The following is a 20950-nucleotide window of genomic DNA, read 5'->3' as shown; positions in this document are numbered from 1 at the left end:
TAAGTGTATTGCAAATACCGTAGAAACCTGGAGTTGTACCATTATATTAAGATTTAGGGCCTAGTTACGGCTTTGGAGGTCTTGGAGCGGGCCACCTTCGCCGCCCTGCTCCAAGACAGCCAAAACCGTACTGACGCCGCCCTACACATTACGACTTTTAACCCCTTTGTTGCGTCGAACGTTCAGCACCCAGTGCTGAACGTTTGAATAACGAGCGCTGGCCCGTCGGCCAACGGTCGTGCGCAGCACTGGCAAGGTAGTGCTCGCGACGACCGATGGCCGACGGCAGCGCTTAAGGGGTTAAGACTCTGGCGGGCGGTTCTTTGGCAGTCCCATGGTGGCGCCTATGAAAAAGGCACTGCAATGGGAGCGTCAAAGGCAGTTCCTGCACGGCATGGACTGGTGCAGTCCATGCCATGCAGGAACTGAGATGCATGCACACAGGGGGCACAGCATGTACCCCCTGCAGGCACCTCATGGTCCAGAAGCAACAGGGGGCCCTGAAGGGCCACCTTTGTTTCCTTGTATTCCTCGTATTATGCCTGGCAGTTGCGGTTGTACCACGGTGGTCCGACCACCCAACTTGTAATAGAGCGATCGGACCACCGGTGCGGCGGTGCTCGTAGTGCCACTGTGGCTATGGCGGTCTGATTAGGCCCTAGTATTGTATTTCTTTGAGCGTTACAGAAATCATAATGTATTCTGTATGAGGTATGGAGATCCAGGTATGGTCGTATTTGATTTAGAATCCATACCATCTGATGTAAATTTAGCAGCTACTTTGTCTGAGTTCTTCCTGACAGAGGTTCTCAAAGACCGACAACATATCAGGGATTTTTATGCACTTCTTTTACTTGACAGGTTCATTAAGTAGAGCAATTATATCCGCTTCTTGTTTACATGTTAAGAATGGCAGGATTAGCCCAGATTTATTGTTATATTCATCCATCTGGCTTTAGTTATCTCAATTAATTCTCAAGTACTCTACTAAGAATGTTTGAAGAAACTGTTCGTAGAAACTACTCCATTTCTATAACTTCTCTTTATTATTGCTTTCATGTTCTTTCTGAAGAATGAAAGCTTATTTATATTTAATTTGTTCCTCATAGCTCTCTTCTTTCTGCTTATCTTGAGGAAGATTTTTTTTGTGACAAGTAAATCGCTTCTTTATTACTTCCAAACATACAAAAAATATGCCCATATTTTCTTTTTTTTATTTCAATGTATTTTTAAACGTTTTTGTCCAACAATACAGACATACAACGTATACACATCACGCCTTTTCGTTACAGGGTTGCAGCTCACACTGGGTATGGAGCATGTTGGCGTTTGCATAGTATAATTCTTGGCTGCCTCCCCAATCTCTGTAACATATAACATACCATATACAACATCCCGCCTTGTCGTTACAGGGTTGCAGCTCACTTTGGAACAGGTTGGTGATAGTTAAGCTACAGGAAACTGTACATGTCTCCCAAAGAACCTGGTGGATGATTGCTTCTTTATTTTTTCCATTGTATTCTCGGTTTCATAAAAAGAAAATATTTTAGCTGATGTTTTTGGGGGGATGCATTCCTTTATTTTAATTTTTTTTGCATTCATTGTTTACTGAGTTTCAAAAGTTACAATACAAACAGGCATTCAGCCTCATGTAAGAGATGCATAATCGAGGTTAATGATTCCGAGTTCAAGGAAGACACTTCTACAATTTCGGGCCATAAGCACGATATCCATAGTGATTTAAAGGCAAGCACAACAACCAAGCACTACAGCTAAAGAAACACAGAGCCGAACAACTAGATGGCTTGAATAACGGGTAACAGGTAGAACTAGGGGTCATCAGCACAAATAATGAGTAAAGGATGGGAGTGGGTGGTGGGGTGGAAAAAGAGGGGGATGGGGGAGAGTATAGGAGCCCAGGAAAAGGAGACAAGCAAGCTGCAATCTAACCTGTTGGTTGGGACACGGAGGAAAGGGACACGGCTATAATACTGGGAGTCGGCTGGTGTCAGTAGAGGTCGTGATGCGGGTAGAATGGGGTGGAACAGTAGCTATGGGAAGCAGGGACTGGGCTTGTACTTTCTCACACCGGAACGGTCTGACCCATCACAAGGTAAGGGCCCCAAATTGCATTAAAGGTGTCAAGTTTATAATTATTTTTAGATGTAGTATGGGCATGAATAGCCACCCTATGAAGTTCTATCCTCCGTTCATTAGCTGTAGGCGGCGTGGACTGCCTCAGGTCCCTGAGGATGCAGATTTTAGCCACAGCATGGGAGGTCGCTATCCACCGGTGTTCTAGTTGTTTTGTCATATCAGGGAGGTCAGAGATATATATACATGATGCCAAGATGAGGGGGGAAGAAGAGGAAAAGGGCTATGACAGAGCACATATTCTCAGAAAAAGGTAAGTCGAAGAAGTGTCAAATATCAAAATAGCGCAACAATCAACAATGTCTCAACTGGAAGTCATTAAAACACGAAAGTAAAAACAGTGATATCAATCACAACGGGTAAATATCAAAACAGGGCATCAATTTCTATTACATGTCAAAAAGAGCTAGAAATCATCTAAATGAAAGAAACACTAATATCATGTGAAATGAACACTGATGGAGTTAGACCTCGGCGCATAATGAATCTTGTCTCGTATTCACAGAAATATATCATTTACTTTTAGCAATTGCAAATGCACTCATTTTTCAAGTTCTATTTTGAAGACATGCAAAGAAATCTAACATGAGGTGCTTACGTACCAACACTTTTCTGCCAGATTTCGTAAAGAAGGCAAATATTGTGTGAAAGATGCTCTCCTTTTCTTGAGGAATGACGCATGGAGACGGGTTCTTCTGGAAAGAGCAGTTGCCTTTTTCTTGACCAACCTAATAAGAGATGTATTAAACAAAGATTATTGGCTTGTTCAAGCCCTGGTCAGAGTGTTTATGTTTTGAAGTGAAGTGTGCTCCATATGCATACTTTATAAAATGAAGAGCTGCAAGGGAAAATAATATCCAAAAACCTAGGTTAGCTATTTGAAAATGTCTTTAATAAGGGATATTTTCAAACCATTTTTGAACTAGTTCTATTACTTTTTTGCTCCTTTCATCCGTGATTTGGTTCTTCTTAGTACATTAGGAGCTACCATATCCCCCTTTTATGGTTTGATCTAGACGTAGTACTCCACTTCAACATGGTTAGTGTTATTGATGTGACATATTACTATACTGGTAAAAGTTCACAGGGCAGGGCAAGGCACCTCTTGTGGTATCTGTATGTCCCGCATTGGTGGTAAAACACAAAACCCCAGCCAATTGCCTAGCGGCATGCTAAAGCACCGTGAAAGCCGGTGTCCCTTTAGTTGAGATTAGCACTGGGAAGTGCTGAGGATCCCAGTGCTGCCTGAGAGCTTTATGTCAGTTTTGACTGAAATGCCAATAGAACTAGCCTTGTTCAGACACATGTACCAACTATGTTGCACATGCTATGGCTATTCGAGCCCAAATATCAGCAGAACACAAATTACTAACATAAAACATATTTGATTGCATTGAGTTTTACTCACTACAAAACTTCTTGAGCATTAACATTTCAGTATGTATACAACTCTAAAATCACATTTAAAATGTTCGGTTTATCTCTGTTTTTTATGCAACTTCGGGATGAGGCCACCGACCTCATCCTGAAGATGAACTGCACATCCATTTGGAACTTTCTTTCGTAATAGCGTAAATTCTCCCTGGTGATTTCTAAGCTGTATCACCTAACTGGTTGATTGACATGTGATTGTTTACTCAGAAGTACACACAAGTTGGTAACTGGCCACTATTGAAAATTTTAAACAAAAATGAATATATATTTTTTCTCTTCACACTCTCGTCTCGTTAATTTACCTTTATGTACCATTACATTTCTCATTCAGATGTGTAATAATGAATGTGTGCCTCTAAACATTTTCAAAATGTGTTCGATCATGTAGCACATGATTACTATGAATTAACTTTGTGGTGCTTGGGCATAAGAGGCCAAGATAGGGCTGATAGGGATGCTCTAAGCCCCATGGGTATTTAGGGCCGGGCTGGGAACCAAAGCCGGTCCTAGCAAAGAGCTCGGCCGGTCCCAGCCCCCTCCGGGGGTTGGGGGTGTCGCCGAGCTCTTTGCTAGGGCCGGGTGTCGGACGAGTTTGATACAGGGCCGATTTTGCATCTATGCTGCAAAAACGGCCCTGTAACAAAATCAGCCCCCAGGGGCCCAAAACCGGCCCCCACCTGTGCGGCGCACCGGGGGATTGTCCGGTGCCCGCTACGGCCAGTCCGTGCCTGTGGGTATTTAGCAAACAGTGCAGTGAAATGCACCTGTGCCTTATCTATACCAATGCCTTGTTAGGGTAGAAGATTCATGCAGACTAGAAAAGCTCCTAGAACAGGTAAAGGGCACTGCAGAGGCTGTAAACGCTTAGAATCAAGGACAGACCCCAGCACACCAGCAGCAAACAACCTTACCCACCATGGGTGTAGCTTCTACCCTGTGTACCCCTGAACAGGGTCTAACACCGTGCAATTAGTTACTTGTCAATGTGTCTTTGCAAAGTAGTACAAACAAAAAAAATCCTGTTAGAAAGCTACTTTATTGGTCGTTTTCAGTATTCAATACATAAGAAAAGGAGACCAAACCAAAGCCTAAGATTTAAAAAACAATACATGTTTATGAGAAAGATATGAAGCCAATGTTGTGGACATCTTTAAAAATCAGAAACATTCTCAAAGGCCAACATTCTCTTTATATGAGGCTGCATTAGCATATGGGGTTAGACACAGATACACCCACCAACCCAACATAGAGCTACATGATCACATCAGATCCTGATGACATATTGCCTCCTGATGATTCAACTCATACTGTAAAATTCATGCAAAGCCCACAGACACTTCTGATTTCTCTACAGAGACCAGGGAAACATATCACCCTTTGCAAGCTCTCCTAAGGGAAATATTGTATCATTTTGTTTATCCACTCCATGAGAGTGCATGTGCTTTCCATCCCTGTCTCTCATGTGCTTTTTTCCCCCCATCCATTTTCCTCTCTCCTACACCCATGCTTGTGTTGCTCTCTCGTGTCCATGTGCTTCTACCTGAGCTTCATGCTGTTCTTTTTTGCCTGAATGTTTCTCCCAGTGCCCCGTGTTTTCTCCCTCAATTTTGCTTCTCCTCCCACCAGCTTTGTTGCATCTTCCCTGGCCCACTGTGTTGCTTCACGCGCACCCCTTCCACAACATGCTCCCACAACCAGCGCTTTCTGTCAATTTTAAAGTTTGTTTATGAGGAGTTTTTGTGCTGCTTTTGAAAAAGGAATTTTTAAATTGACCAATCCACCACAGATCAGCAAACGAAAAGATAAAAAGGCAGTGTCCTCTTCTAGGGGTGCACACATCTTTTTGTTTTTTAGCCATTCTGTAATGCAACCGCAATGCTGCACAGCATGGCTAAAAAAACATTGGCAAAGTCTATAGATTTCACGGTCAAGACCTATTAGCTTTGCTAATGATTGTTTTACAAACTACTACCAACATAAACACACTAGGAAAGTACTTTCATCCTTTGATGGAGAGAAAGTGATTCACTAATGAGGAGTCGATTGGTTTCCCAAGTCAAAGATCCTCAGATCCTGCTTGCTCCCCCGAGCTGGGAAGTTATGTAGGGTTGAGTCACTGGTCATAAAATGTTCTGCCTAAGAATTAAATCGAACACATATGCTTCATTAAAGTATCTGTATTAGACTACCAGGAATTAGGCCTATAAATGAAGGAATCCTGATTGGCAAGCATTGTAGAATACTTACTTCACGACATAGACGGCAACACTTATCTACTAGGATATTAATAAAAGAGATATATGATTGTGCCAGATCTAGGCCCTCATTACTTTACCACCTTTCTCGAGTCCTTATCAGGTGCAGGAATGATTCTGTGAAACCAAATGCCTTTTTTGTGCACATTTTAAATGCTTGCAGAAACAGGCACATAATCAAAAAACACAAATACAAACCTTTTTCCTCCTCTATCCTGCTATCATTCCAAATCCAAATAACCGACTAACCTAGCCACCACTTAAAATGTACTTGCATGTTTCACTATACTAATTCAACACTAATCCTCTATGGGTCCCAGAGTAGCGTGCCACTCGCCAAAAAGATACAAACCCAAACATATTCTAGTGCAGTAAAAACATTAGGGACTGCGGCAAATCAGCAGCCCTGATCCTCCTTGACTTGTCAGCAACCTTTGATACAGTCTCCCGCCACCTTCTCAACCAAAGATTTCCCCACCTCGGCATCTCTGGCAACGCACTCAAACTACTATTCTCCTTCTTCACCGGCCTCACCTAGTAAGTCCACCTCCCTCCCCATATCTCCGACCCCAAGAGCATTATATGCAGCACTCCCCAAAGTTCCTCACTGAGCCATACACTGCTCAATATCTACATGACGACACTAGCAACCATCGTTCGCAGCCACAATCTCAACATCATCTCAAACACTGACATCCAGCTCATACTCTTCCTCATCAAAGACGCAGACACTACCAGAGCAAACTTCCAGAACACTATGATCGATGTCGCCGACTGGATGAGAACCAATTATCTCAAATTGAACACCGACAAGACCAAAGTTCTCCTTTTTGGAAGACCCCCCTTACCATGGGACAACTCCTGGTGGCCCTCCAGCCTAGGACGACCACCCACCCCCACCGCTCACCCCTGGAGCCTCTGCATCATACTCGACAATGAGCTCTCCATGAGACAACAGGTCAACTTGATGGCCTCCACCTGCTTAAACACCCTCAGAATGCTCCACAAAATCTTCAGATGTATCCCAAAAGACACCAGGACCCACAAGCCCTGATCACCAGCTGTCTTGACTACGGGAATGCCCTCTGCGCAGGAACCAAAACCCTCCTGCCTCAAAAACCTCCAAACCATACAGAGCACAGCAGCAAGAATCATCCTGGATCTGCCAAGAAGATCCCACATCACCCGCCACCTCGGCACCCAGCACTGAAGAGATACCACTTCAAACTGCTTACACATGCCTACAAAGCTGTCCACAACCCAGGACCTGAATACCTGAACAACCACCTCACTATTCACCACCCCACCAGACACCTGCATTTGGCCTCCATGGCCCTTACCACTATCCCTCAAATCCAGCGCACTCGAGCCAGAGAACCCGCCTTCTCCCACCTAGCCGCTAAAGCCTGGAACGAACGACCTCCACATTCATCTCCGAACCTCTGCCTCCCTCGTTGAATTCATGAGCGGCCTCAAGAACTGGATGTTCAAGTAGCTCCCCACTCCCACACAGTGCTTATATACCCTCGTGGTGATTAAAGCGCTTTACAAATGCTGATTGATATAATGATGACTATATTTTTTTCATAGGTTTGGATGAATAGAAGGCTCAACTGATGGCTATGGGCAGAAGACCAGCCCAAGCTGCAGCGATCATTCTTCCATAATGGATGCAGAAAGAAAACACAGAGTGGGAATCCCACCTGCACTCTTTTAGCAGATGGGAAGCAGGCTGCTATAAAGATACATATGAACAATATAGCCAGGCGTGGGGCCTTGTAGTCTGAAATGGACAGTTATGACATGAATTTAAAATAATTCTTATTCTATTTTCAGGTGTAGATCCAGTAGGATGGTATGATGTACTGTTCAACCATCTCCCCTGGTTTTGTTATTGGACAGAAGGAGAAAGGTCAATTTGAGTCTGAGTTTTCTCAGCCAATGACAAGACCTGTGATAGATATCTTGGCAACTTGTGTCTGGCCTGTGCGCATCTCTAGCTCTCTAGGACGCAGGGCATATGATTATCTGAATCTACATGGTTTATCATATTATTTAATGTGAATGAGTCTGACACATGATGACCTATGACGTTAAGACTACAAGGAACCCTTGAGTGTACTATGGATCCATTTGGGTTTTGCTGATCTGAGCTTTATGTATTGTTAGCCCATTGAAGGGGTTATTGAGGACATTGATTACTAAAAGCAGACTTACTATAACATTTGATTTCTCTTGTCCACTCTGAAATATGATGTGGGTTGATGATAAATAAATCAGCATGCAGTCATGTTAAGTTACACAAACCACAGTATGCAACCTTGTATGATGAATTGTTAACTGTGAGATGTTGTGTCGGTATGTCAATTTAAACATTTTTGTAATCATTCATGTTTACAATTTTTTGTTGCTTTTTAAATCAAATATAACTACTGCTATTCCTAGAGCTACTTGTAGAACCTTAACTGCACTTTTGGGGAGGGGAGAGCTGCGTATAATTCAAGATGAGAGGTGTTGCTGCTCTCACACTCTTAGATTTGTCCCCAGCTTTTCAAACAGTGGTACATTCTATGCTCCTAGTCCATGTCCCCAAGACCCCAAGACTTGTGTTGGCGGCACGGCTTGGCTCGATTAGATCATTTCGACACAGATGTGTCCTGGCTGTCTCCAATCGCCGTTCCACCTCTGCATTTCTAAAGCTTTATTATGGCTTTCTGAAAGATCTTCTTCAATGTCATTTAACGACTAGGCTGCACCACTGGTCAAGCTTAGAAGGATTTACGCAGATTACACCCACATTGTTATCAAATTAGACTGAGATGTTCAGGTGGCACAAACTAATTTCCATTTGAATGTGTCCGTATTAGTGTTATGGATGAGTAGAAAATGTATGAAACTCAGTTTAGACGAGATTGAGGTCTTAATTGTAGGAGGATTGTCGTTGATCTGTTCCCAACTGTGGTAGCAGCCATCTCAAGGCCTGTACGCTGCTCAAGCTTCAGCTTAGACTTCATCGTTGATGAGAAGCTTGACTGTTCAGCCCAAATTGCTAAAGTTAATCCTTCATCTTTTTTTCATCTAAGACCTTAACACTTACCCTTTTACATTCTGATGCTTTATTCATTCGGACAACTGTTGGGTACCAATTAGGCTATCGTAATTCACTCTCTCTTACTCTTCCTAAGTACTAGCTTTAGAAAATACAATTTATTCAAAACCAGGCTGCCAGACTCTCATTATGGAAGACTATCTCACAGCGCCTTAAACAATTTTACTAGCTACCAATTAATATGTGATTTCAATGTAAATAATGCTCAAGGAGCAGTTCTTAAGAATGATGAAGAAAATAAAAGAGGGGCCATATCAGTTAGATGCACAAAATTCTATCGACGAATCCATCCACTGACTGGCTGCGCATTTAGCGATTCAGTGAAGGAGGGATATTACTCAAAAGGACTCCAATGTCAAACCAGTTCCAGAACCCCTAACCTTAGATGCAGCATCAATGTATACCCAGGAACACACAAAGTATGTTGCACTACATAGCTTCAACCCTACAGGTCTGCAATTTCCGGCCTAGTCATAGGACAATAATGAAATAATAATCTTCCTAAGAATGGAGGCCCTGCACTTCATGTACAGACAATACAACTTGATATTGTAGGAGTGGTTCCATTGATAATGGTTTTAATTACACATTTTTGTGTGTATTTTTATGAAGGAAGAGTTTATGCTTTTGTGCATGCATCTCTTCAACCTCAGTTAGTTTGCTGTTTAAGTGTACAAAGAGTATGAAACAATGGTCCACAGTGAATTATTTGGTTTACTAATCTCTGACTAGGACAATGTTACAAATGTGGGCGATATCCTATCTGCATTAGGTTTTAATGCACTTATAATATTGTAGATGGGATATCTGCCATGTTTCTGATGGAATATCCCATCAGTCAAACTCTAAATAAGGCCCCATGTTTGTAATATGTGGCATGATTTAGCCACCTTGGTGTGGGGTTTATACCTGGTGAAGTACTTTGATTAGTAGGGCCTAACTAGTACTGGCGCTGATGTGAATTATGGAGTAAAGAGCTGCGCTCAAGGTACTGAGAGGCTAACTTGTGGCTTACAAGAGCATAAGGGAATACAGGATGTGGCACCTAACATGATACAACTTATAACCACATACCACAACATAAAACATCATATCACTACATTACACAACATATTGCCTCATAACATACAATGCTATAGAACACAAAATGCTACAGCAGGCTACACCACTCCATAAGCTCATACAATAACAAACCAAACCATACCATTTAAAGCAACAAAGAAGGGCAACCAGTCCTGATAAAAACAAGCCTGATCATTGAAGCTTTTTGCTTCTAGGTGCCCTGCAAATCTGCAATACCTTCCCAGAGGATACCTATATATAGGCTAGAATAACTTACTGCACGCGACATACAAGATATGACATCCAAAGAAAATGAAGTAGAAAAGCAGGGTTGGCTTTCTGATTCCGATTGTTCTTCTGCTGAGCTGGCAGCTCTAAGAATACTGAGAAGATGCCGGCTGGGTGCACAGGTATCCTCCCTCACTTGGTAACAGGAGCCGGTGCAGTGACAGGTCCACACCCGAGAGAGAAGGGGTGCAAGTGAAAACAACACAGCACTCAGCGATGAAATACCAAAGCCTCAGGAAGGGAGACTAAAAGAGCACATGATGAGAGAGAAACTCCAGGAGAACTTTCGAGCACACACTACTTCACCTTTCCCCCGGGGCAGAGCCTACATCTGAGTTTAATTTAATTACTCGCAGACCCTCTGCATCAGTTCTCATATTAATCAAGTAGGACAAGCTAAGACAACTGGCACATGCAAGCAGCCTGCTTGAGCCTTGGGGGGAGGTTTCACTCGGTGGGGATTGCATTACAGCCAGTCCTAGAGGGTGTCCCGCTCGGCTCCAGCAGGAACTGGTTTCATCAATGTATACGGAGAGAAATCCTGCAAACGGGCTTCCCTGTGAGCTACAGATAGTTGGGAAAAATGCAGATATTTCCGATCTCACACTTATCAATAAAGAAAGTTGCCCTAACACAGGTTTGGGCAGTTTAGGCCTACAGGTTTCCTGTCTACTGTTCTAGTCCAAGTGTTTCACAAATAGGTTAAAAAAAAAAATCTGCCATCCAACTATTTTTAGTGATCGCTTCCGTGGGTCGAATCCATAATATTGTTTGGCCCATTTACGCTGGTGCAGATGGGCAAAATGAGTGTTTTATCAAAATGCGAGATGAGCTTCAGCTGCGCCATTTGCATTTTTCACCCAAATGGCTTCTGGCATATATTGTACACTCGCGGGGTGGCACAAGCACATATCTTGATTCGCCACTTATTCACAAGCGATGCAGTGATATGCATTTATTTGTGTGCAACCTGATTCCGCTGTCAAGGTCTTAACAGGGTGCAGGGCCGAGGGACTGTCCTTCCACTATCAGCGATGCATGTGACTTCACTCCAATTACTTTTGCACCCCTTATTGTGGATAGAAATGTGATTGAATGCATTGACATTCACGACCCCTTTAAGAGCTATGCTGGTCACTGCCGCTCCCACGAGCAGCATGGGTGGGAGCATGCTGGCTTACAGGACAGGTTACTAGACCCACAGGGCTCTTGGGAGGCAGCTGTAACCTTAGCAAGGATAGGCGACAGAAAGCGAGAGCACGAGCTACTTGTGCCCTGTCCCTCTCCCCGGATAAAGATTGTGAACTGAAACCTGAGGCTTACACAACTCAGTTGCATATCTTAGAGGGGAATCTTGTGACTGGATGAGTGACAAAACCAGTCTGATGTATTTGTTATGGTTTATTATTTTGGACTTGTCCAAACCCATTGCTTATAGGTTGCGCTGTTTTGTGTTGTGTTGTGTTATGTGGATCTATGTGGCATATTATCAGCCACTGGAATGCATCAGCAGTTTCAACCTCAGACTGGAGGTACATACTCCCTGTAAATACATTCTACCATTAGTGCAAATATTACAATTAGGACCATCGCACATTCAATATGGGTGTAAAAAAAAGCATTTCTGCATGTTACTCGCCATCTTAGTGGGATGCAGATACACACTCACTTCTCGGAGCAAAGGCTACTGGTGCTGTGATCTTTTTGCACCTGCAAAATCCACTGAAACTACCACTTCAAAGCTGAATTCAGATGGAATGAACTATTTTTCTCTGTTTTCTTTCCCCATCCCTGAAGTCTTCTTAAATATAGCTGATGCCCCTGATTTTGGAAGGACGAATTACAAGGACTGTGGCTACGAGGCATTGACTTGAAATAATACAGAACAATGGTAAGGATAAGTGTACAATACAATTCTAGAAGGATGTTATGTACCGCTGCATGACCACGAAACACTGGGTCTTCTTTGTGCATAAGGAGATTATGGGACTCATAGGAAAATGCACACAGGTTCCATTAATGGGCAATACGCTGCCCCTAGGCCTGCATATGCTGATTTGTTTGGCAGCTAAGAAAACTAAAAGCAAGAAAAGCACTTTATTAGGCATATTTTAGGAATTGACAAGATGGTGAGAATGGGTACTTCTAAGAACCTATAACAAATAAAGCATTGAAAACCATTTCCTTGATTATTAGAACGTAAGCATTGCTGTGCCACTATATAAAGAAGCAGCCCTCCAGTAACAGGCTTTTGAGACTCAGACAAAGATCTGGGGTGTAGTTTGAGCAGGATCTTTCATTTTCACTCCAGATCTCAGATGTCAGAAAGAACAGCAACTCCCAGCTTTTGATGCTCAGGAAGGGTCTCCCTCCCTTTCAAGCACAGTACTGAATACACTCACTTGAACTCTTTTGCAATCCAGGAAGAATTCCTATAAACAGTGTACGCTGGCACATTGAAGAAGGAAATTCAAAAACGGCACAGAATTCAAAATTGCGGTGCAAGGTGATGTCTAAATCTGATGAACTTAGGCCAACTTATACCGCCCTAAAATAAATCAATTGACTTCCAGTACACCAAAGACCCGATTTCCAGGCATTACGGCTCGTGTAAAAAGACTTTGCTGACAAAGTGCCAGACCATCTGCAAAATCAATTCCCCCAGTACATTCATGCATGCATGCAAAGATTGTGCTCAACCAAGCCTGCTGTAAAAGCAAACTTCACCAAGAGCATCAAAGTTCTGGGACCCAAACTCTAGAACACTCTGAACCCTTCGCACAAAATCCTTGTGATCCCGAGAGGCTTTAAAAAGAGCTCCATATGTTTCTATTTATGGGGGCATTCAGAGCTATGGCCTGCATTTCAAAGGCAGCAGGGTAATTTGAAGGGAGAAAGCTCCTTGTGTAGGAAGTGCAGTGGGGTAGAGAAAGCCTTCCCATTAGGAGATGATGGAAGGTAACGTGGCGGGGTGATGTCTAATGTGCCACCAAGAAGGGAGAGTTGCAGCAAAGTATGAGGATGTGTCTGGGTCCCTTTAAATGGGGAACACCATCCACAACACCATATCAGCACTACACTTGAAGATAGATGACAAGGAGGCATGCCCTCTACCAACCGGGACATCTTAAGGGTGGGTACAAGGAGGACATTCCCGACTGTTTAGCAAGAGCCAAGAAACACAAGAGTGACACCCAAAAAAGCATCATCTTATGTTATGATCATTTGTATACCAGACAAGTTTGCTATTTGTATGCTCTTGTGTCATTTTCAGAATCTCGGTGTCCTTTCCCTGCATACAGTGTGGCAGCGCATGGAGAGAGAAGAAATGCTCCATATCTTTGTAAATATGGCACGTTTTGCCCTCTTCCTTTACTGCAAAGCAGGACAGCAACCTCGCTTGCAGCCCTGTGTGAACGATTAGTAAATATGCCCCAAGTTTGCAGTCGTGGTGTGGCAAGTGAAGGTCAAACTCTTGTTACTCTTTTTCATTCTCCTTTTTCAGGCAGGTAAGATGCGCCATGGGAAGGTGGAAGAGTGTGGGGCTGCAAGCGAAGATACGCTCTTTCTTTTAATCCTCTAACCATGATGTTTTACTGAAGGAAGATTAAGCATTTGTTAAAAGAATTTCAATGAGGCTTTGGAATCTCTACACAGCAAGAAATATCTTGTTGAACACTCAGTGCTGTCAAGTATAAAAACCTTACTTTTAAAATGCATTATGAACCAATGCTTGGTAATGGAACAAAACACTGATCACACAAACACACGAACCCTGAAATCTTTGATATCATACTGGAAGGATGCAATGGGAGAGACAGTCAGTTACTTTTTCATAATCTGAAGAGTTTTCTGGCAGCAAGAGGGATACATAATCTCTAATCCAGATAAGCTAAATTACAATTGTGAAATACAACATGAGAGAGAAAGACATGGAAGTCTAGAGAGTATGTACCAGCAGAGAGAAGAAGAAGTGGCTGTCCAGTCTCTTGATGGTGACCGCACGTTCATGGAGGACAAGGACAGTGAAGGGATATTGCAATCACGAAGGTTATTCGGAAACAGAGACGCGACCACAAACAGTGCTCTAGTGACTAGGTAGAGTACCTAGAAACATGTTGTGGCTTCAACAGCAATCCAATGCAGGGTCTTTGAAAAGGGAGTTGAAGGACATAATGTAGAAGCATCCCTTCAGGATGCTCAGGTATCTGGAGTTGTATAATGGCTGCCACAGATGCCCCCTTGCTCTAGATATTCACCTCATAAGGGCGCCTACAGTTGCTTTCTTCCGAAGAAGAGGCTCTCTACAGTAGGAGGCCTTCACGCTTGACCTCCTCCTCTTCGAAATGGATGTGTGCAGAGGTTAAAAGAATGAACTCTCTCCACCACCTAAAGCTGTAATGAAGGTACATAGACAGGGTGATCGTATACATCAACCTTTCACTGAAACGCGTTGAACTAGATGACTATTTGAGAGGGTCATGAAATTGATCCTACTTTCAGACTAAATGAGGATTGAATGAGGTTTGACCCTCAAAATAAGAGCAGTGGTCTCTAAACAAAAGGCAGACTTAGTCCATGTTATTGGTGCTGAGGGAAGTTTCTACTGTTGAAATGATTCTACAAGAAAATATGCACCTGAATATTTAAAAAAAAATCAACTATTGTTCACTTCAGCACTGTCATTAAGTATCCTTTTCATTATACGATAAACAGACATATGCTCTTTTCATACATATATAGTCCGCCATTAGCATCGGGGCATGCCCTGCTCGCTCTTGGAGCACAGTGCAAATCACCCACTACAGTAAATGCCAGGTTACCACACCGGGCAACCGGCGCCTTTGTGATAGAAAAGGGGGGTTAATGCGGCAAGCTGATTTTTTTTTTTATCTCTGTCATACCCATCTACCCTGCACACGTTCAAACTTGTATTTCATTTGTGTGTTTTTTTCTTTTTGTGCCTTCCCTTCGCGCTCTTGCTCTCTAACACCGGCAGATAATGCAGTCTATATTTGCTGCTGCTAGAATCCCCTGCTCCTGGGTGTCTGGTGCTGCATCCGTTCAAACCTGCCTTTGTTTTGATAGTTTTTCAAAAGCTAAGTTCATTATCTCTTGATCAGACGGCTGGTGCCAGCTTTCCATGATGTTGCTGTCTTTGGAAACCCCTCCCCTGCTCGGCCTTGGTGAGTAGCTGGCCTTATCTGTATACCTTGTCTAATTTAATTGACCTATTTACCAAAGCGACAATTGTGTTAAAGTCACATTGTGATCGTCATCTCAAATCCCCACAGTCAGTAAATATAAAACACACAGAGGAGGGAGGGAGGGCCAAGCACACTAGCCTGACAACCTCTGTGCACTTTCGTGGACTGATTTCTGGATTCGTTCGAACTCTGCTCTACTGCCTATAGTTTTAGGCTGAATCCTCTGGTACCGATACATCATTTACTCCCAAAGCATTGCTAACCTGCTTCACCACTCGAGCATTACACAACTTTTGCGAGCCCATAACGTAGATGAAACTAGAAGGGAAAGCCTTTTGAACGAGGTGTGCCCTCACAGCCATTAAGGAATTCATACCAGTTTCTTTCACATGATCTGAAAGTCTGGAAGCAGGATATCTGGAGAGAAGACAGGAGTCTTTTTGTGGTCACATGTTCATGTTCACTCAATGCCTTCATGTCTTAATGCCCAAAACACAATAAACTAAATAATGACTTAAGAGGCGAGTGGTGGCTACAGGCTGTACTAAGCAGTCATTCAGTCCACCTTCTCAGTCCTCAAATGTGGAAGCAAGACGAGACACAGTACTGAAACTCCATAGATACGACCACATCTTCAGAGCACTGAAACTCCTGAAATAAGACCACATCTTCAGAGCCCTCCCAGGCTCAAATAATGCTAATCAGCCAACAGGGACTGGTTTTCCAGGGGTGAATGAGCAGAAGCCCAGCAATACTCTTCACAGAACACAATGCGTCCAGTTGGACGCTTTCGTGTCTCACACGGCTGCAGTTAATAAGGGGGTTCCACAGGGCTCTATATTGAGCCCAACACTGTTTAATCTATATGTATCCCCCCTAGCCTCTATCGTCAGAAATCATGGGTTTAAAACCTTGTCCTATGCTGACGACACACAGTTGATCATATACTTAGAAAACGACCCTGAAATGACAAAGGCTAGGTTTCTAAACTGCATGACGGACATTGCAAGCTGGATGAGGAAGAACTTCCTACAATTGAATTCTTCTAAAACTGAGATACTCCTGTTCGGCAAGGCAGAAAAATTGTGGACCACGGAGTGGTGGCCACCAGAATTAGGAGAAGCACCCTCCCCTAAAGGATGGGCCAAGAACCTAGAAGTAAGAATCGACAACAAGCTTTCCATGGAAGAACAGGTGAAAACTCTTACAGGGACCTGCTTTAGGATCATGCAGATGTTGAGAAAGATCTTTCCCTGGATCCCGGTAAATGCCAGAAAGACCCTCATCCAGTCACTTCTAATTAGTCGTCTGGACTATGGAAACGCTTTGCTGGTGGGAATTAGGGAAGACTTGATATCTAGATTACAGGTAGTACAGAATACAGCAGCGCAGCTTGCCCTCAATAAGCCATCATTAACTCCTTCCCTGCCTCTCCTAAACCAACTCCATTGGCTCCTGGTTAGGAAACGAGCCCTTTTTAAGCTGCTGTGCATGACTTTCAAATCTCTACATGGTCTGGGTCCAGTTTACCTGACAAACAAAATAGGACGCTATCAACCTGGACGTTGTCTTAGGTTCAGTAACCAGTGCCTGCTGCGTAGCCAGAGAATCAGGAAAGTCAAAATGGGTGGCCGTGCCTTCTCCTGTCTAGCCCCCAAATATTGGAAAGAGCTCCCTAAACAAATACGGGCCTGCCTCAACCTGCCACAATTTAAGAAGATGCTTAAGACATGGCTATTCTAAGCGAGTTTGTTCCACTAGACCTCCTCCCGGGCACCGAGAGATCCCCTTGGGGATGATTTGTGTGCCTTACAAATGAGTGTAATAATAATGATAATAAGCAAAACATCGCAAAACCAGGTGATGTATACACTGTTTCCACTGCTCCAATGGTGAGGGGCTTCAGTCCAGAGTCACTGAGGAAGACCACTATCTTTTATACTCACATTGATCACAGAGTCCTGCCTGGATAATCATTCCTGGTCCAGGTGAATACTGGCAGAGCTATGCACACACAGACATGGATGACTTGTGAACATGGGAAGCGTGCTGTTAGCGTGTCCCACCAGTATGCCATCTGGGAGGGAGTACTTAAGCGGAAACCTCCAAGAAACCACAGACGGCTGGTCAGTAACAGAATACACATGGACTGTGGTTGAGAGATCCATGGCCCTTTTCACAGGGAGACCAGTGGCGCCTCTTCAGAGACGTTGACAGTGCAGAGTTGACGCACACAGTGCAGTGTCGCCGCACCATCAGAGGCTTTGTAGATGGACGCTCATCCCAGTCTTGAAAGCACGCAAATGAATCCATGAGTATAAATATAGTTCACATTTCAATTCACCCTTGTGGGTCTTTCAGGACCCCGAGGATCAGGAGGCACCCGCACAGAAGCACAAATTGGCTGGTAAATCTTTGCTCTGAAGGAACTGGGTCTTAACGAAATTAAACCTCCTCGGATTTAACCCCCATAGTGGGAAATCATTAATCGTGTGCTGTGTAAACTAAATGCAAAACGGGCTAACATGAGGGAAAATGAAACTGCGCAAGTGCAAACTAAAATGCTGGAGTAGTCCGCAAATGCTTATGACTAATGGAAAATAAAAGGACTAATACTGCTTGATTGTTCTATACTAATATGCGTTGGAAATAACATTAATCTGGGATGTGCATGGGTAAATGCAATACACAGGGTGGGTGCGCTATGGTATAGCATTATAAGTGATTAATAATGATTGTGTTTGTTTTCAGTAGAAGTATGGTTTTCTGCTCTGCGGATAAGGCCCGAGTGTCATTTTAGAAAATAAATGCGCATTTAATCTGAGCAAGAAAGGGAAGGTGGAAAACTGTTCGTCCTTCACGGGTCCTGTGTGCCTGCCAAAATTTGCGTGGAGAAACAAAATAATCTTCAGAAGAGGCACACTTCCTTAGAGAGTGGCGCAATTGAACAATCGAGGCATAAAAGTTGTTAAATGACCGAAATGGAGGAAATGTGTGGTTTATAAAGAGTATTTCTAGATCCAGGTATTAGTTTGCCAAACCCTGATTACATAAATAAAGATTGCATTGCCACCAAGTATATGCATGGATGATATACTAACTGGAAATTGGTACATGTTGGTATTCACTCACCCAGCGTGAAGGGGCTTGTTGGGTAATGAATTGGGCCCTGGTAATGAAAATTTGTTAGTCCCTGATCACTGGATCAGTTTCAACTTTCCATGCTGTGTGGTGCCTGCAGCGCACAACAGAGCAGGCAGCGGGGCCCTTCACCCCAGTTTGTACTGGGATCACTCATTAAGCACATTCACAAGGGGCATTGCTCTCGTACCATAATCCATGCCATGGTACCTTACAACACCCAAGAAGTGTTGCATTAGTACCTATTTCAGGGTTAGAGTCTCCATGGCAGAATGCATCATTGCAGATGGATCTCACTCACGATTAAGGAGATATTAGACTAGTGTTCTGCAATGAAGCACGGTAGCATCATTTCTGCTAAAACTTATTTCTGGTGTACTTTCTTCAGCCCTACATCTACTTTTCTGGAGTATTGTGACTAGGCCGTCAATTGCGTTGCCAAAGGACTGATACCACAGCCTGGATGCTGGACGTTCTGTAGGTTCATAACTGTTGAGCCAACCCCAGCGCCAGAGTTTGTGTTAAATACATTATATACATGGATATACTCACCTGTTCCTTGTGCTTCAATTATGTCTTTGACTGTTGGAGATTTGTGGAAGACCCTTTACATGCTCCACCACATGAAGTCGCTCCCATCAGCTTTGAGAGCAAAAGTATTTATTTCCTACTCCGAATGACTACCAATGCCCAGCCGTACAGCTGTTTTCCCACGGTTTGCACAAAACAACAACACATGCTGCAAACCACATTTTTGAAAAACATGACAAATGTTAATGTCTTTGAGATGGACATTGTTTTCCAGTAAATTTCATAAATAGTTTCAGCTACAATTCGATTCCTTCAGATCATAATGAACCCTTGTCACCCAAGTGATCCATATTGTACTTGAGCCTCCAAAAATCTCAGCTCAGATCAGAGAGAAAAGGGGGCATATGTGCAAGGAAATGTCGGAGCGTGGAGCTGTGTCAAGTTTGGCAGCGAAGTGCTCTGACATTTCCAAAATGCTGGGATGCACCGTATTTACAACAACATGGCGCACCCCTGTCTTTTCCCTAGTAACGGCGCTAAAAATAGCTGCCAAGCACCAACGCAGGGATCCTTGCACCATAGTGTAAGGGTGCCTGCATTGCAGGGAATGATTCTTTATGTGCAGGAAGGTGCCCCTTCCTGCACATAAACAATTCATCATGGTGATTTGTAACTTCTATGTGTCCTGTATTCTGCAGCACACAGAGAAGTCAATCAATCAACAAATTTGTAGAGCGCGCTACTCACCCGCTAGGGTCTCAAGGTGCTGGGAGGGGGGGTAGTCTCTACTGCTCGAACAGCCAGGTTTTGAGTTGTTTCCTGAAGGAGAGGTGGTCCTGGGTCAGCTGTAGGTGGGTGGGGAGGGAGTTCCATGGGGAGGGAATTTGTGGCACGGAGGCGAGGGCGAGGCTGGCCGATCGGAGCTGGCAGGTGGGTGTGTAGAATGTGAGGCGGTTGTTGAGGTATTTGGGGCCCATGTCGTGGAGAGCCTCATGTGCGTGGGTGAGGAGTCTGAACGTGATCCTATTGCTGACCGGGAGCCAGTGCAGGTCTCTCAGATGGGCAGAGATGTGGCTGTGATGGGGGATGTCCAGGATGAGTCGTGCTGAGGCGTTCTGTATGCGCTGGAGTCTTTTCTGGAGTTTGGCTGTGGTTCCAATGTAGAGGGTGTTCCCGTAGTCCAGACGGCTGGTGACGAGGGCCTGGGTGACCATCTTCCTGGTTTCGGTGGGGATCGGTGGGGATCCACCGGAAGATCTTTCGGAGCATGCGCAGGGTATTGAAGCAGGATGACGAGACGGCGTTGACTTGCTTGGTCATCGAGAGGGAGGAGTCCAGGATGAAGCCCAGGTTGCGTGCGTGGTCCGTTGGCTTGGGGGCGGTGCCCTGGGCCGGGGGCCACCAGGAGTCGTTCCAGGCGGAGGGGGATGGTCCCAGGATGACTTCCGTCTTGTCTGAGTTCAGTTTCAGACGGCTGAGTTTCATCCATTCCGCGACGTCTTTCATTCCTTCCTGGAGGCTGGTTCTGGCGGGTGGTGGTGTCATTGGTGAGGGAGAGGATCAGCTGGGTGTCGTCTGCGTAGGAGATGATGTTCAGGTTATGTTGGCGTGCGATGGCTGCGAGGGGGCTCATGTAGACGTTGAAGAGGGTGGGGCTGAGCGAGGATCCTTGCGGAACGCCGCAGATGACTTCGGTGGCCGTGGAAGGGAATTGGGGGAGGCGGACTCTCTGGGTTCTTCCGGCGAGGAACGAGATGATCCACTCCAAG

The 20950-nt window shown here is 44.2% G+C and overlaps 1 protein-coding gene across 1 annotated transcript in view; it reads right to left on the bottom strand.

The window, feature by feature from the left end:
* Positions 1–20950, bottom strand: part of ITGA9 (integrin subunit alpha 9) — an 885057-nt gene that overhangs the window by 105429 nt on the left and 758678 nt on the right. The window contains exon 24 of the mRNA XM_086964777.1: positions 2757–2882. Coding sequence (XP_086820903.1) covers positions 2757–2882 — 126 coding nt within the window. The remainder of the gene's footprint in view (positions 1–2756; positions 2883–20950) is intronic.

The sequence above is a fragment of the Lissotriton vulgaris genome, chromosome 4_1, assembly GCF_964263255.1.
Source record: "Lissotriton vulgaris chromosome 4_1, aLisVul1.2, whole genome shotgun sequence".
Lineage (NCBI taxonomy): Eukaryota > Metazoa > Chordata > Amphibia > Caudata > Salamandridae > Lissotriton > Lissotriton vulgaris.
Note: the sequence above shows the minus strand (reverse complement) of the source record. Positions and strands in the feature narration are given on the sequence as shown.